Source organism: Cryptomeria japonica, chromosome 6 (genome assembly GCF_030272615.1).
Source record: "Cryptomeria japonica chromosome 6, Sugi_1.0, whole genome shotgun sequence".
In the NCBI taxonomy this organism is placed as follows: Eukaryota; Viridiplantae; Streptophyta; class Pinopsida; order Cupressales; family Cupressaceae; genus Cryptomeria; species Cryptomeria japonica.
The window spans coordinates 434,241,745-434,256,279 of NC_081410.1; the positions used below are offsets into that span (position 1 = coordinate 434,241,745).

The 14,535-nt window shown below is 35.4% G+C and overlaps 1 protein-coding gene across 1 annotated transcript in view; it reads right to left on the reverse strand.

Moving 5' to 3' along the window:
* LOC131037545 (glycosyltransferase family protein 64 C3) overlaps positions 1-13,635 on the reverse strand; it is a 37,094-nt gene extending 23,459 nt beyond the window's left edge. Inside the window, exons 1-3 of the mRNA XM_059207396.1 lie at positions 12,793-13,635; positions 10,756-11,016; positions 8,927-9,098 (exon numbers count right to left, since the gene is read on the reverse strand). Of these exons, the coding sequence (XP_059063379.1) occupies positions 8,927-9,098; positions 10,756-11,016; positions 12,793-13,466 (1,107 nt within the window). The 5' untranslated portion in view covers positions 13,467-13,635. The remainder of the gene's footprint in view (positions 1-8,926; positions 9,099-10,755; positions 11,017-12,792) is intronic.
* Positions 13,636-14,535: the final 900 nt, after the last annotated feature.

Sequence of the window (14,535 nt, forward strand, 5' to 3'; positions counted from 1 at the left end):
ATCCAGCCACGCTGGTCACATAATGAGCTAAACACAATCTTAAGAGAAGATGAATAAAAGAGGAAGAAAGGAAAAAATAAAATTAAAGATATTCGAGAGACTATCCATGCAAATAGAGGATAATCGATATAGAAAGAATTTATCCTTGATTAACTAGTTGCATTGTTAAAAGGTATGGTTTAGTTTAGTTCAGGAAATTAGAATTTTTAAAGACCTGCAAAGACTGTTAAAAATTCATGACCCACTACTCAACCAATCCAACAGACAAAGCTACTTTGATAAGGAAATATAGAACACAAACGAAATGTACAGGATATATCACATATTTACAGGAAAAATGTCTTTAATTTGTATCACATATGTTGTGTATACTTTACCTAGTTTGACCTTAATATGATCAAGGTATCCAGCTGATACCTAACGATTAATTTTTTTTTTAAACTAACTAGATTGATCGGGTTGAAGAGCGTGGAGATAGAAATTTTTGTCTTCTCCTAAAATAAAGGAATTATGCACATCGCAGATTGTTCATAGTTGTTGCAGATGTTTACAAATTGAATTTGTCCACAAATAAACAGTGCAGATAAATGGAAAAAATTGGCTTTGTTACCAAGTCAGATATTGCGAGGTTGTCATTATTTCGTTAGTTTGTCGGGAGTTTTTAGCTAAAAAACTTAAATTGCAACTAAAATTATATAAATTGACCAATATACTTTTCTAATAAATTACTTGCCCTTTTAGATTTCTGGTTTTGCCAACTTATCTTCTGGCGCAGAAATTCACAATCTTCAGCCTCATACTTGCATTTCTGACCCTAAAATCCAGGAATTTTTTAGCTATTTCCATAGTTTGTTAATAGCTGTGGCAGAAAAAGGAGATTGAATTTTTTATTATATTTATAATCACAAACGAGAAAAGTGCCTCAATGAAGAAGTGCTCCTTTGAGGCTTTTCTTTTACTTATGTTGGAGACGTAACAAATAGATAGAAGATGTACACCTTTGAAATTTGTTCCTATTACTAACCACGATCACATATTCAGATTTTAAAAGATTATTAATCTGCTGAACAGTCTTGTGCTAAGCTGCCGAATTGGCATAATTAAATGTCAGTTCAGGGGACAAAACGTTCTAGAATCGAAATCAACATGGAATCCTCTGCAGAATCATCCAATGTTCGGAATTTCCCAGGTCGAATCAATTCCACCAAACGACTCCCACACCTGCACGATTCTGAACATGACGTAGCATTTCTAGACCGATTCTGTCACGATTCCAGGCATCGGCAGAATTTTTGTTTTGACTTTTATAATTTGGGAAAATCCTAAAAAAATGAGGTCTCCTTCATTTTATTTGTTTTTTACGTCAATTTGCTTGTTTTAGACCACAAGAAAAGGCATGTGAACAGAATGAGTGATGTAAAACAAAACAACGCGAATAGGAACGAAAATACATTTTGTCACCGGTTATTTTGCTGCTAGAACAACGAACACCTTATGCTGTTCCGCCATCATAGCAAGGTCAAACCAGGGTGCAATTTCAGTTCAGCCACTACATTTGATACAGGGTTTTTAATTTTAATATTAATACAAAAAAATAATTCTAATATTTAAAATTAAAAATGCTCTTTTGTGCAAACAAATTAAAATATGAATATAGTTCATTTTTATTTGTATATATTATAAATTATTAAATAATGTACAATACTTCAATTTTTTATATAAATTAATTATTATTAAATAATGCAAATATAATTTTATTTGTATATGTTTATTATTAAATAAATAGTTCAGTTTTTATTTGTATATCCCTACTACACTTTGTAAATTTGTAATGCACTTAGAAGTTAATTATACCATTCATTTTTAAATAAATAGTTCAAACTTATAATTTATTTTATAAAATGATTGAACTATAAGATGAAATAAAAATTAAATTTGAATTATAGAATGAAATAAAATCTGAAAAACTTGAAGGTCCGAATCATAAAGTTTACATTATTTTTATCAATTGTTTGAGTTTCATTTATTTTTATTTTAAAACATATTGTTCAATGTTTGTTGGATGGACCGATTCCCCTCCTAACTAGATGTCCAAATTTGACTTGAAATGGGGAGGACCGAACACGATCACTAGATATCTGGGTATTCCCTTCTCTGTCTCCTCGAATCTGAAAGAAATGTGGGAGTGGTTCAGGAATAAGGTGGATAAAAAACTTACCAAATGGAACAGGAACTTCCTCTCCTTGGCAGGTCGGGTTCAGGTCTGTCAAAAAATCTTGTCGTCATATAACATCTATTGCTCCTCAGCTTGGCTATTCAGTAATTACCAGTTCAACTATCTTCAAAAACAAATCAGGAAATTTCTATGGTCAGATGGGAAGGGGAACAGGAAACAACATGTTGTTAAATGGGACTGCTGTGTTAGATCTAAGATGCAGGGGGGGGAGTATGGGCCTCAAAGACCTTAAAACTCAGGGCTGCCAAATGGATTTTTAAAGCCCTTGATGGCAATGAACCTTGGAAAATTCTGATCAGACACAACATACAGCGCTCCACCCCTAAAAAGGCAAAGAATTGGAAGAACTTGCCCATGTGGACCCTGATTGCTGGTAATTTCAAGATCTCTCCTGTGGGATCAGAAGTCTTCAAGTCTATATGAAGGGCTTGGAACCATGTCAGACAATTCATCAGTAACATGGGCATTGTTGATAATAAGGGATCTCTCAACTTGGGCACATCTATATGGTGGAATACTCTACATAATGGAAAGCAACTGGCCTGTCTTCAAGGGTGCTCTGCCTTGAAGTGGCACAACTTAGGACTGGTTACTTTTGAACACATCCTGAAAGATGGTACCCTGATCTCTTGGGATGCCCTCAGCTCCGAATTCAACCTCCCTGTCTCCCAAGCCAGAACCTACAATGTCGTCAAGTCTGCACTCAATCCCATCCTCTCCTCACCTGCCCCTTCTTCACTCTCCCCAATCTCCTCCCTCTGTTGGAGAGATGGCTCTCCCCTTCCTCTAATAAAGGCCAAACTGATCTACTCTACCCTTGCTGATTCCGAAGATATTCTAACCCATCTCAACAATATCTGGAACCTCACCTGGGATTCTAAAAAGTGGCACACTAGTCTCTTGAGATTCTGGTTTAATCCGACTGAACCAAAAAAGAAATTCTTTGCCTGGAAACTTTTGCTTCACAAGCTCCCGCTTAAAGATAATAATGGCAACCCCCTATTGTGTAAATTGTGTAGTCTCCCTGAGCCTGTGCTCCATATTTTCTTTGAATGTCATTTTGCCAAAAGAGGTATGGAAATTGTTTGGTTATTCAGTTGATAATAAATGTCATTCTATTGAAGAGGTGGTACTTGGTTATGTTAAAGGTGGCAGGAAATGTGCTAATCTTTTTTGGTCTGTTCTCTCCTTGGAAATTCTATGGATCATTTGGAAATCTAGGAAAGATGATGTGTTTATTGGAAAAGGTAGATACCTCACTAAGTCTCTTAGGAGACTCATTCATTACCTTGTTGCTATGCAGGTCACTGTGGTTCTACGACTGGACGAGGACAAATTTGACAGATGGCTGAATGATGGAACAACTCTTGTCTTCATCCGAGAACTGTCCCATGGGTTCACTTGGGACCGTATGGGAAGCAACAAGACACATTTTGAGCAGGCGCTAATGAGATTTATGCAAGAGATGGAGGCAAGACAGCAGAGAGAGGATTTTATTGAGCTGGAACTGGAAGGTCTGCCTTCCCACCCCTTTAGAGACCAGTTCGCCGAAGGAAATGTACTGGTGTGGTGCGAGGGTGAGCTAGGATGTACTACGTGGCTCCCCCCCTTGGGAGACAATATTGATCTTGACGACTCCTTCCTATTTAGTTAGTCGACAATCCTCTATGATATATTTTGTGTATGGGACATCCATCTTTGTAATTTTGTAATTCAGCCACTTCCTGTGTATAAGGCCACATAATATGGCCCGCTGACCTTCCTGACATGGTTTTATTGTCACTATGAGATCTAAATGCTAGCTGGCTGTGTGTTCTCCAGCCTAGACTTCTGAGTTTTGTAATGATATTTTATGATACTTAATACAAAAAAACTTCTTGTTGCAATAGAAATTAGCATTGCATTCTTATGATGGCAGCAACTCTAGCTCTATCTGTAAACCTTCCTTCAAATTTGACTCAAGTTCACCTTTGTGGAGGCATGTAGAAATGCTACAATAGATTCTGAGTGATGGGGCATATGTTTGGATATGCAATGGTATACAAATTCATATAGTTAGGTGATATCCCTTTTGTATGTTTTTTCTTGGATAGGGAATCAAACCATGTCCAAGACAACCTAGTGCACCTATACCAACTTATAATATAGAAAAATATATCAAAGAGCAAGAGGAAGTAGATACAAGGGGTTTGTCCCATAGTGAAATGGTTAAGTTGTGGCATTATTGTTGTTGCCACCAAGGTTCAAACATCCACGGGGGTTCGTCCCATAGTGTGATGGTAAGTTGTGGCATTATTTTTGTTGCCACCAATGTTCAAACCTCCATTGGGCATTGTGATCACAAGCATTGTGTCTTCGTTGATTTAATTTGCTCACTTACTTGCACCCTAGCATTGTTGTTGCTAGCATTCATGCCAAAAGACTTATTGCTTCAGATAGGCATTCATGCCTATGACTTTGTGCTCTAAACCCTCATTGGGTTGTCGTGCTTGCAGGCTTTGTGCTTCTACTAGGCTACCGTCCTCATAAGTTTGGACTACTCACATTAATGTTGTCCATTCATAGCAGGGATAAGCACCTAGTTTGGGCCAATCTAGAAATCCCACATTCACCAATCAAAAAAAACAAGAGGAAGTAGCTATCGAGCTCGCAGGTTTGGACTAATCAAGTTAATGTTGTGCATTCATAGCGGGGATGAGGTCCCATGTTTGGGGCTTCACATCGTTTGGGCCAAACTAAAAATCCTGCATTCACCAATCAAAAAAAGAGGAAGTAGATTCAGGATTCATCAATAGAATAGAGCATCTTTTGAGGAGAAGAAGGGGCTCACAGAGGCTACCTACTTCTCCATCTCATATTCATAGTGTCGTCCCTAGTGTTGTAGTTGAAAGCCGTCCATTTTTTTGTAGGAATGAAAATGAACCCAATAATGTGAAGAGAGCAAAACGATCATTGAAGAGGACATTTAAAATAATGTTGGAGAGATTATTGACCAAACTATTGCAAGATGCCTTCTATGCAAATGGTTTGTCCTTCAATGTTGTTTGATCATTGCATTGCCAAAATATGATGAGAAAAATAAATGAAGCTCTAAAAGGGTACGCAAGCATGGTAATGAGGTGTGTAGCACCTTATTGTCAAAATAGGTCAAACATATAGAAACTTTATTGGCTCCTATTAGATCCTCATTGAAAGAAACAAGATTGTCTACAATTTCCAATGGATGGAAGGATGCTAGAAATAAGTCATTAATCAATGTTATTGCAATGTGCCCTAACGAAGCGCAATTATTTTGAAAGCTATGAACTATGAAGAGCAAGTGAAAGATGCACAATTTATCATGAACATCCTTATACAATGCATTCAAGAAGTGGGCCCTCAAAGTGTTGTCCAAGTCATAACAAAAAATGCAAAGAATTGCAAGCTGGCTAGTAAGTTGGTTGAGACATAGTTTTCACATATATTTTGGACACCTTGTGTTATGCACTCACTCAACCTCATGCTACAGGATCAAACAAGACTATGCTAAGGCCAAAGACTCCAAATATTCATCACAAACCACTACATGTTGCAAGCCTTTTTTAGATCATTCTCATGACTAAGCTACTAAAGGTAATTCAAACAACGCATTGTTTCTAATTTTATGCTTTAGTATTTTGTTTTCTAAAAAAAGTATGCATTCTTCTTTTTTTTTACTGTTTTTTTTTTAATTGATTGTTTAGAGTAGATTTGCACCCAACATAATCATCTTGAGATAACTTGAAAAGGTGCAATAGGCGCTTTTTGGCATGGTCATCAGCCAATCATGGTTCATATGAAGGCAATTACACACTTGAGGGGACAAATGTAAAGCAAATGATTCTAAATAACACTTGCTGGAATCACATGGAATATCTTCTTAGTTTCACTAAGCCTATCATGAGTGTGAATCACTTTATTGACATGGATAAACCAAGTTTGGGAGACGTTTATGATGGCATCAACTCAATAATTGAGATCCAACATAAACACAAAATGAGTTTGATACTAAAGAAACTTTCTTCAAAGAGGTCCAATAAATTTGAATTGAGTAGTGGAAAAAAATGACAACTCCGCTTCATCTTCCTGCCATCACATTGACTTCCAAATATTACAATGAAGAGATCTTTGCTCTGCTAACAAGTTGCCACCATATAGTGATGCAAAAGCCAACAAAGGGTTAAAGGAAAGCACCTACTAAACTCTTCCCACGGTTACAAGGGAGTTTGCAAATTTTGCAACCTTCACAGGCCAAAATGTTTCCTCTCTATGACAAGTGTAGGAACAATGCTCACTCTTGGTGGTACCCCAATGGCCATAAAGTACCACACCTCCAACTTCTTGCAATCAAAATTTTACCACATGTTTATCGATTTTGACCCACTCTCTAAATTTGAATTCTATTTATTTTAAACATTATTATTTTAAAATTTGAAGTTTGTTTTATGATTCATTAATTTAACAGCTCTAATGAGAGCTCCCTTTGCTTCAATGTGTTCCTAGTTTTTCTTCATTTCAACAGAATTGGAGTACATACTCCTTCATCCACTAAATGAAACACAACTGATTGGCATCAAGTAAAGCAGAGAAGCTAGTTTACGTGCAATCCAACTTGCACCTTCTTAATGACAAAAATGATTAGTACAAGGAAAGTGCATTGAAGTTTTGGGACGTAGACCCAAAGTGAACTAACTTGAATCTTTCTTCTATTGCACAATCTTCAATTTGAAGGAGTCAAGTAGCAAACATACTATCATCATCTAATGTTAATGATGATATTTTGGTCTTAATGATGATCCATACGACACTGATTACTGATTATGTTATTTTCATATTGAACAATGATCATCTATCATGATATTCAAAATTAATCCTTTTGATTTCAAATTATTAAATGAGTTTATTATATTTCTAACTTTAAAATTTGTATTGGTTTTGTCTAGCAAATGCATGATATATGGTATTCTATACTTAATTATGTTTTTACGTTGATATATATAACCCCACAAAAAGTTGACTGATGCTTCATATCGTACCCACATACCCATACTTGTACCAATACCCAATTCAGCAACTTAGATCTTGTACGGTTAAAATATCAGCTAGCTCTTGTTCAGCAAATTATCCTAGTTCAATTCTTTACCAACATGTAATTATGGCATTTGGTCCTAGGAATTTTTAGATTGCTTTGCAATGATGAAAAGCAAGGTTAGCTTTAGATTGCTTATTGGTGATGGAAAGGTTAGTTACTTTCAGAGAAGGTTTTCTTTCTGATAAATATAGCAAGACATAATGTAACAAGGGCATGAATATTGGTAATGAAATTACAGGATTTGAGCTCAACTGAAAATTGGTTGTCTTGAAAAATCCAGGAAGCTCACCTGCACGCTTAGCTTGTTCTGTTTATTGGTTATAACCGGTACAAAGTTTTACTATTTATTTCTGTGAAAAAAAAAAGAAATTTTTTATTGTTCCTTTCACATCTAAGAAATTTATATTTCAGAATTTTATAGATAATTTTTCTCCTGAATATTACATGTTCAGTCAATTTATCTAGACTCGATAGAGGCCAATAAGCCCTGCATTGGCACTAGAACTGAAGATGTGTTAGGGACAGAACGCTGATATCTAGAGTCACCTAGTGGGTTACAATTTCTGTGGGGGGGCTTTTTTCCATATATCTGCTTGTATATCTGAAAGAGTTATAAGAAAATTTGTAGAATCTCTACAGATGTATTATTGAAGTCCGAGGGAAGTACAATGGGAGGAATGAAGGCAGAAGGCAGTAGAATAGGTTAAGGTAAATTCAAAAACTAGAGAGAAGAAGAAGAAGGAAAACTTGTGAGGCAGAAAACCATTAGCCCTCTGTACATAACTTCTTCATAAGCCCACTGTTAGGAAAATTACAAAAACTTTCATCTGTGTTTTGAAAAAAATTTCCAAAAGTGATGTTTATTCCCCTAATTTTGCCTTCACCGTTCTCTTTTTCTGTTTTATCCTTATTATTTTATATGGAGTGAAATCAGTTTTCTGTTTTACTATACAGATAAATGCTGTGCAGATAATATAAAAAATGATCTCTAAAAGAAAAAAATTATGTCAGGCTAAAATCCACTGGTTAAGACTGGGCTTTACCCTGCAAAAGAAACAGATTCAAACCCCAGTGGTCATTGGTCTTTTGAATTCAGAAGTTAGGATCAAGCCTTCATGGGCAAGGATCAAGCCTTCATGGGCATAAAGCCCTTGTATGTGTGAGTGTTTGAATTCAGAAGATAGAATCAAGCCTCACTGGGCCTAAAGCCCTACTGTGTGTGGGTGTTTGAATTCAGAAGCCAGGATCAAGCCTCGTTGGGCATAAAGCCCTTGTGCCTCCTGTTGTTTGAATTTAGAAATCAGGATCAAGCATCGATGGGTATAAAGCCCTTGTGTGTGTGTGCTGAATTTGGGTGTTTGACCTGAGGAATTTTAAAGAAGAAAAAACCTAAGGTCTCTTCATTATTGAGATTAAAATAATAAGAGTGGTGTTTTCAATTTTTAAAACAAAAAACTGTACAAAGATAAAAAAATAACTCTCAGAAATGCAATTTCTCGGACATCAGCAAACTATAAACAGTAGCAGCTTTCAAAATTGAAAAGGATTAGGCAAATGAAAATAGTAGTTTCAAAACTTACTTGGTTGCTGCTGGTATTCAAATTTGCATCCCGATCACAAGGAACAAGAACTCCAAGCTTCTCACAAAGTCCCTGCTCGTGAACCCTATTACCTACAACACCATAACTGTACCTCAGCGGCATACGACCCCAAAGCTTGTGAAACTCTGTAATGCAACCCCCACGGCGCTTCCTGTGACCATGGATAATTTTTACAGAACACTTTGAAATTTTAGCAATCTTTCCAATATTGAATTCTCAAATTTTTTTATTTGTTATCTATGATTTTTCTGGAAATTGATTATACGTGTCTTATAAAAAAAATTGGCAAATATTCAAATTAATCATATTAATTGGAAAAATGCATATAAGAAGATAATTTGATTAACCTATATTAGATGGTGTTTGGGACAGGGATTGCAGGGGACAGAGGGGCAGGGTTCTTGTATTGCAATTTTTTTCCCAGATTTAGAAAAACAGGGAGGGCAAATATAATGCAATACAAATGCATGTGTCAGATGCATGTAAGTATGACAATTTGAAACTTCTGTTGCTATTGCCTATTTTATAACTTGAAATAAAAACCTAATAGCGTGAAGCCATAGCAGTAAAAATTGTTCTTGGGAAAAACTCAGCCAACCAAAAGATTAAAGATTTTTTCAATTTCTCAGGACTAAATCGGGAAAACCTGAATTCAGAATAGAAAAAAAATTAGAAAAATCACCACAGATATCAGAAAAACCAGAAAGCCTATAACTTTTGAGAAAAAATGCAAAAAAATATAAAATTGTGATTATATCATTAAAACCTTGTTTGACTGATTCTTCCAAATTATTTTGCTTATTTCAGGGGAAAACTTGAAAGGGGGGCAAGAAGACAAATCATGTTTTTTTAGAAATTACTGCTTCTATGGAGCCTATGAAAATTCAACATTGAAATATTTGAAAAAAAAAAACTTATGAAGTGCAATGTGAAACAAAAAAAAATATTGCACTTATGGCTAAAGGGTAAATGGAACATATGGAAGTTTGAAATTTTGATAGCTTTTAGTATTTTATAATAAAAAACTTACATTCTATTGAACTAAGAGCCTGAACGTATGAACATCCAACATTGAAATTCAGGAAATGAAATGTGAACAAATATTGAACATTCACATGAAATCTGAAACCAATAAATATTGGGCATGGCTAGGGGTTTCTGAAACTTGTAGAACACATCTAGGAGTTTCAGAAACCTACAAGAAATGACTAGTGATTTCTAATATTCACAGGAAACTTTAAGGACATTTCCAAATTGTCCCCCTGCTTTGTTGGCATAGTGGAAATGCTCACCTAAAACAAAATTATCAGGAATGGCAAGGAAGAGTTTCTTAGCCATCCCCAAACATCAGAAATGGAGAAAGAAAGGAGCAGAGGGGGTCGGTCAGGCAATGTGTTTTCAGGGAACTTTGTTATTAGCAAGATTAACCCTTCACATCAGAATGGAAGATGACAATATTATTTGATCTTCCAGTGTGATGATAGGGCCTAATGAGTGGCCCCAAATGTCACTAAATTCTTCTCTATACAATATTTCCTTATTCATTTTTCTAAAGGAAATATTGTTTGTAAAAAATGTGGCCAGTATTCATTTTCAAATGATTGAATGCCATAAGAGAAAACTTTGATAATCAAAATGTGGATAAAATTCTCATCTCGGAGCATATTTCTTAGAGCAATTTTCTATAATAAATATTGTTTGGTAAAAATTGTAGACAAACTTCATTTTTAAGTAGTGAACATTATTGGAGAAAAAAATAACAAGAAAAGGCAATCAATGCACATTTTAAACACAAAAATAACCCCTACCTGTGATCTTCCAAACTACTCAATGCAGCATCAACCACCAACCCACCTTCAGAATTCCTCGTATCTCCCCAATCCCTAGGATTTCCCTCCACCAACACAGGCCCAGCCCTAGTGCGATCCGCCACAACAAAATTCATGGCAATGTCCTCACAGTTCCTGGCATTATCTACAAATTCTTTGACCCCCTTAGGTGAATGGCATGTGTACAGGTACAAAAACTCCGTTCCAACAATCATGAGCTTTGTAAGAATAATAGAGTACCTACATTAAAAAAAAAAATCATTTGAACATGGTTGCTTCCAAATATAGGTTTCAAAAATATGAATATGCGAAAACACAATTTATAATTACTATAAAGCAATATCTTCAGGAATAAATGCATGGATAATTCTTAATCAACATTTTCAATCACTCAATCTGATGATGGTCCAAAAAGACGGGCCTGAAACCTTGATTTAGTCATGCATCAAAAAAAGTGATTGCACACGGACACTTCCACATATGTGTTCCATAAATAAGATCCAATGGAAATTATATAACAATTTATTACAGACTTCAAGCTTCAGCAATCAATGGCTATTTATATACAAGCTTTAAAAATAGTTGCATTTATATGGAATTAATTCGATGTTTCCAGCCATTGCTGTTCGTAATGGGTAACACAGATTCGCCAAAACAAGAATTGAAATTTCAGTCATGTATGTGAGCAAAAGTTGTTCAAATGAATTTCGAATGTATTTGCACAAATAATTTCAAAAATTATTACACGTCAAGCCTTCCCAACCCATAATTAATAGAAAACAATGTGCAGGAACAACTGTATTGCTACAGATTGAAAAAGTACGTTTTTGGCCATTGTCCTAATAGTAGGAAATTATAATACTAAAAGCTTCCTCGCAATGTGTATGAAAAATTATGCAGACGCAAGACTGAAATTTCATGTTAGGCCACTCGTCCCATAGTAGATAGGAGATTTATTAGACTTACAATCTTCCCCAAACAACTGTGCAAAGACAAAATTGAATCTGCAGTTTGGGCCGCTTGTCCTAATGATAGAGCCATTCGTTTAGGCAATCTTGTCAATATGCAATTATTATGAAAACAATCTAGAATAAGTATTAGGTATATCAAGCTTGGGCAATCAATAGTTATTAGAAAACAGGCTTTAGTAATGAAAAATGGACTTAAACATGAATGCAATCTTGTATCTACACAATTACTGTTGAAATAATGTCAAAACCCTAGCGTAGACTTCAAGTAAGGAATAGCGGCCTATATTTCATAACTAAACAGATCCGGATAATAAGCAAAACTCCCTTTCATCTCTAATTATTAGATAACCCTGTTTTCTAATAATATGAAAATCTAAAATAATATTAAATATGATAGTAGATCAAAGAATATGATTCAAAATTTAATTTAAAAAATTTTGAATTAATGTTATAAATGTGATGATTATAACCTACAAGAATAGTGGAAACTCCCTGTTAATCTGAAAACCTAAAAGAGTAATATAGGTGATCACGAAATATGATTTAAAACTTTGAACTCGGAGTTAATTCCATAAACATGGTGACTTACCTATTAAATAATATAAATTTTCAAAAGGAACATGGACTGAGATCTAAATTGTTGATTCAATAACTTACACGGTCAATTCAATTTGCACGGTGACTAACCTAAAAGAAATATCTGTCCAGTAAGACTGTGTTTTATGATAAGATGAAAATCTAAAAGAATTTTTGGAAACTTCTTGATAATAAAAACTAAAAAGAATATTAAAAGTTTCTTAATAATCTTAAAATGAAAAAAGTACTACAGATTATGATCCAATTTGTTAATATATAGAACTTAACACAATTACTTCCATGAATATGGTAATTAAACCTAAAAAGAATACCTGTCCTGGAAGACTGTTCTCTAATAATCTGAAAAGCTAAAAGAATAATAGACACGATGACAGATAATCCGACACTTCGATTCATAAAACTTACACTGATAATTCCATAAGCATTCTGACTAACCTAAAAAGAATACCTGTCCGGGAAGACGGTGTACATCCATGCGCGCGTTTCAAGGTCAAAGCCGTGGGAACGAGCGAAGAAGCCGACGATCCGTTTTCCTCCATGCTGAGACCAGAGGCGCAGGGCAAAGGTGAGGGAAGCAGAATCCTGTATTTCCACATCGTCGTCGCAGACGAGCACTGCGCGCGTAGAAATGAAGTCACGCGGGAGGAAGCGGTGATTGAGGCTCGACGACGGGTTTTTCAGGACATAAATGGGGGCACCTAAAGACTCCAAATTTAGGGTTTGTAGAACAGTTGGGGGCGTCGAATAATTGCCCCAGAGAATGAAAACAGAGTGTACGCAGGGGAAGGAAGAATAACTGCGGGTGATGTTTTGTAGCAGGTGAAGCCGGGATTCTGAGAAGCCGCTTATGAGGACTGTGAGTTGGTCCGAGCGAAGTTGCCACTGGGGAGGGTAGCTGTTGCGGTTGCAGATGGAGGAGAGCGAAGATTCGATCGCAGGACCTGCCCGAAAGTTTGGGGAGGGTGTGCGGAGGAAGAGGAGGGAGAGGAAGAGAAGAAGAGGAACGAGGAGGAGTTTCCAATTCTTCATTATTTTGCTTGTCCGATCTTGCGATTCACAAGGAGAGAAAATGTAATCCGTGAAAGACGACGTTGGATCAGACTTTTTCTTTCTCAGTCTCATGTTGGATCTAAAGCGTCATTAAAAGCAAGTTGGTATCAGACCCGCCTCTGCAAATAAACATTTTTTTTTGACAAGCATGTCAATCAAAGAGATTTTTTTTTCTTTTCTTGACTAGGGGAAAGGACCCAGTAGTAGATTTTAGGAAAGTGTGAAAATTTTAAAAAAATATGTGTGGAGCACAATAATAGCTATAGTCCCTTAATAGCTATAGTCCAGTCATTTGCCAAAACTAGGGCATTTGTTTTATGTTTAGAATATTTGAGCAAAAAGGTTTCATCGAAAGAAATGAAGGATTTTGAGGTATATGTAGGAAAATACTATTTTGAATATTAGCAATGAATATGAAAACTTTGAAATCTTCATTAAAAAAAATCAAGACAATTTAAAATGCAAACATTTCCACAATTTTTGCCTAAGAACAACTAAATATTAGATTGAATTTTTTTAGATGTGAAGACATTTTCAATCTCTTTATTTGCAATCAATAATTTTTGTAAAGAAAATGGTAGAGTTTGGTCCATACTAGAAATCCCTCTATGAAAATAAGGTGGACTATAACTCTTAAAAACTTGGGTCTTGGTTGTTATGCAACAATTTAGGGCGCAGTGGAGTGTGAGATATACTTAGTTTTAGTAGGTATTAAGAATGGGGATTCTAGTTATAATAGAATGAAACCCATATTTAGAAGACTTTTGTAGAGATGGATATTAGGGCGACAAAGATGCAAGGTGGGGGACTAATTTTTGAAGGATGTCTTGACTCTATTAGTGAACAAACATATATAAAATTTCACAATCAATTTTGACAATTCATCTACATATCTGAAAATATCAATAAAAGTGAATTTTTTTTCAACATGTTTTTTTCTCTTGAAGCTTTCTTTGCACTTTTCCTTTTTAACAAATAAATTAAGGCCCATACAATGAGAGGAGCTCCAAGTGTAATTTAATGGAATGCCATGTTTGCAAGTGTCAAGCTAAAATTTGTAACTTTTTCTAGCATTTTGCTTGTCTATGCCAAAATGGAAGCATTAGAATAGGGATCCATCAAAGAATAAAGGGGAGGCTTT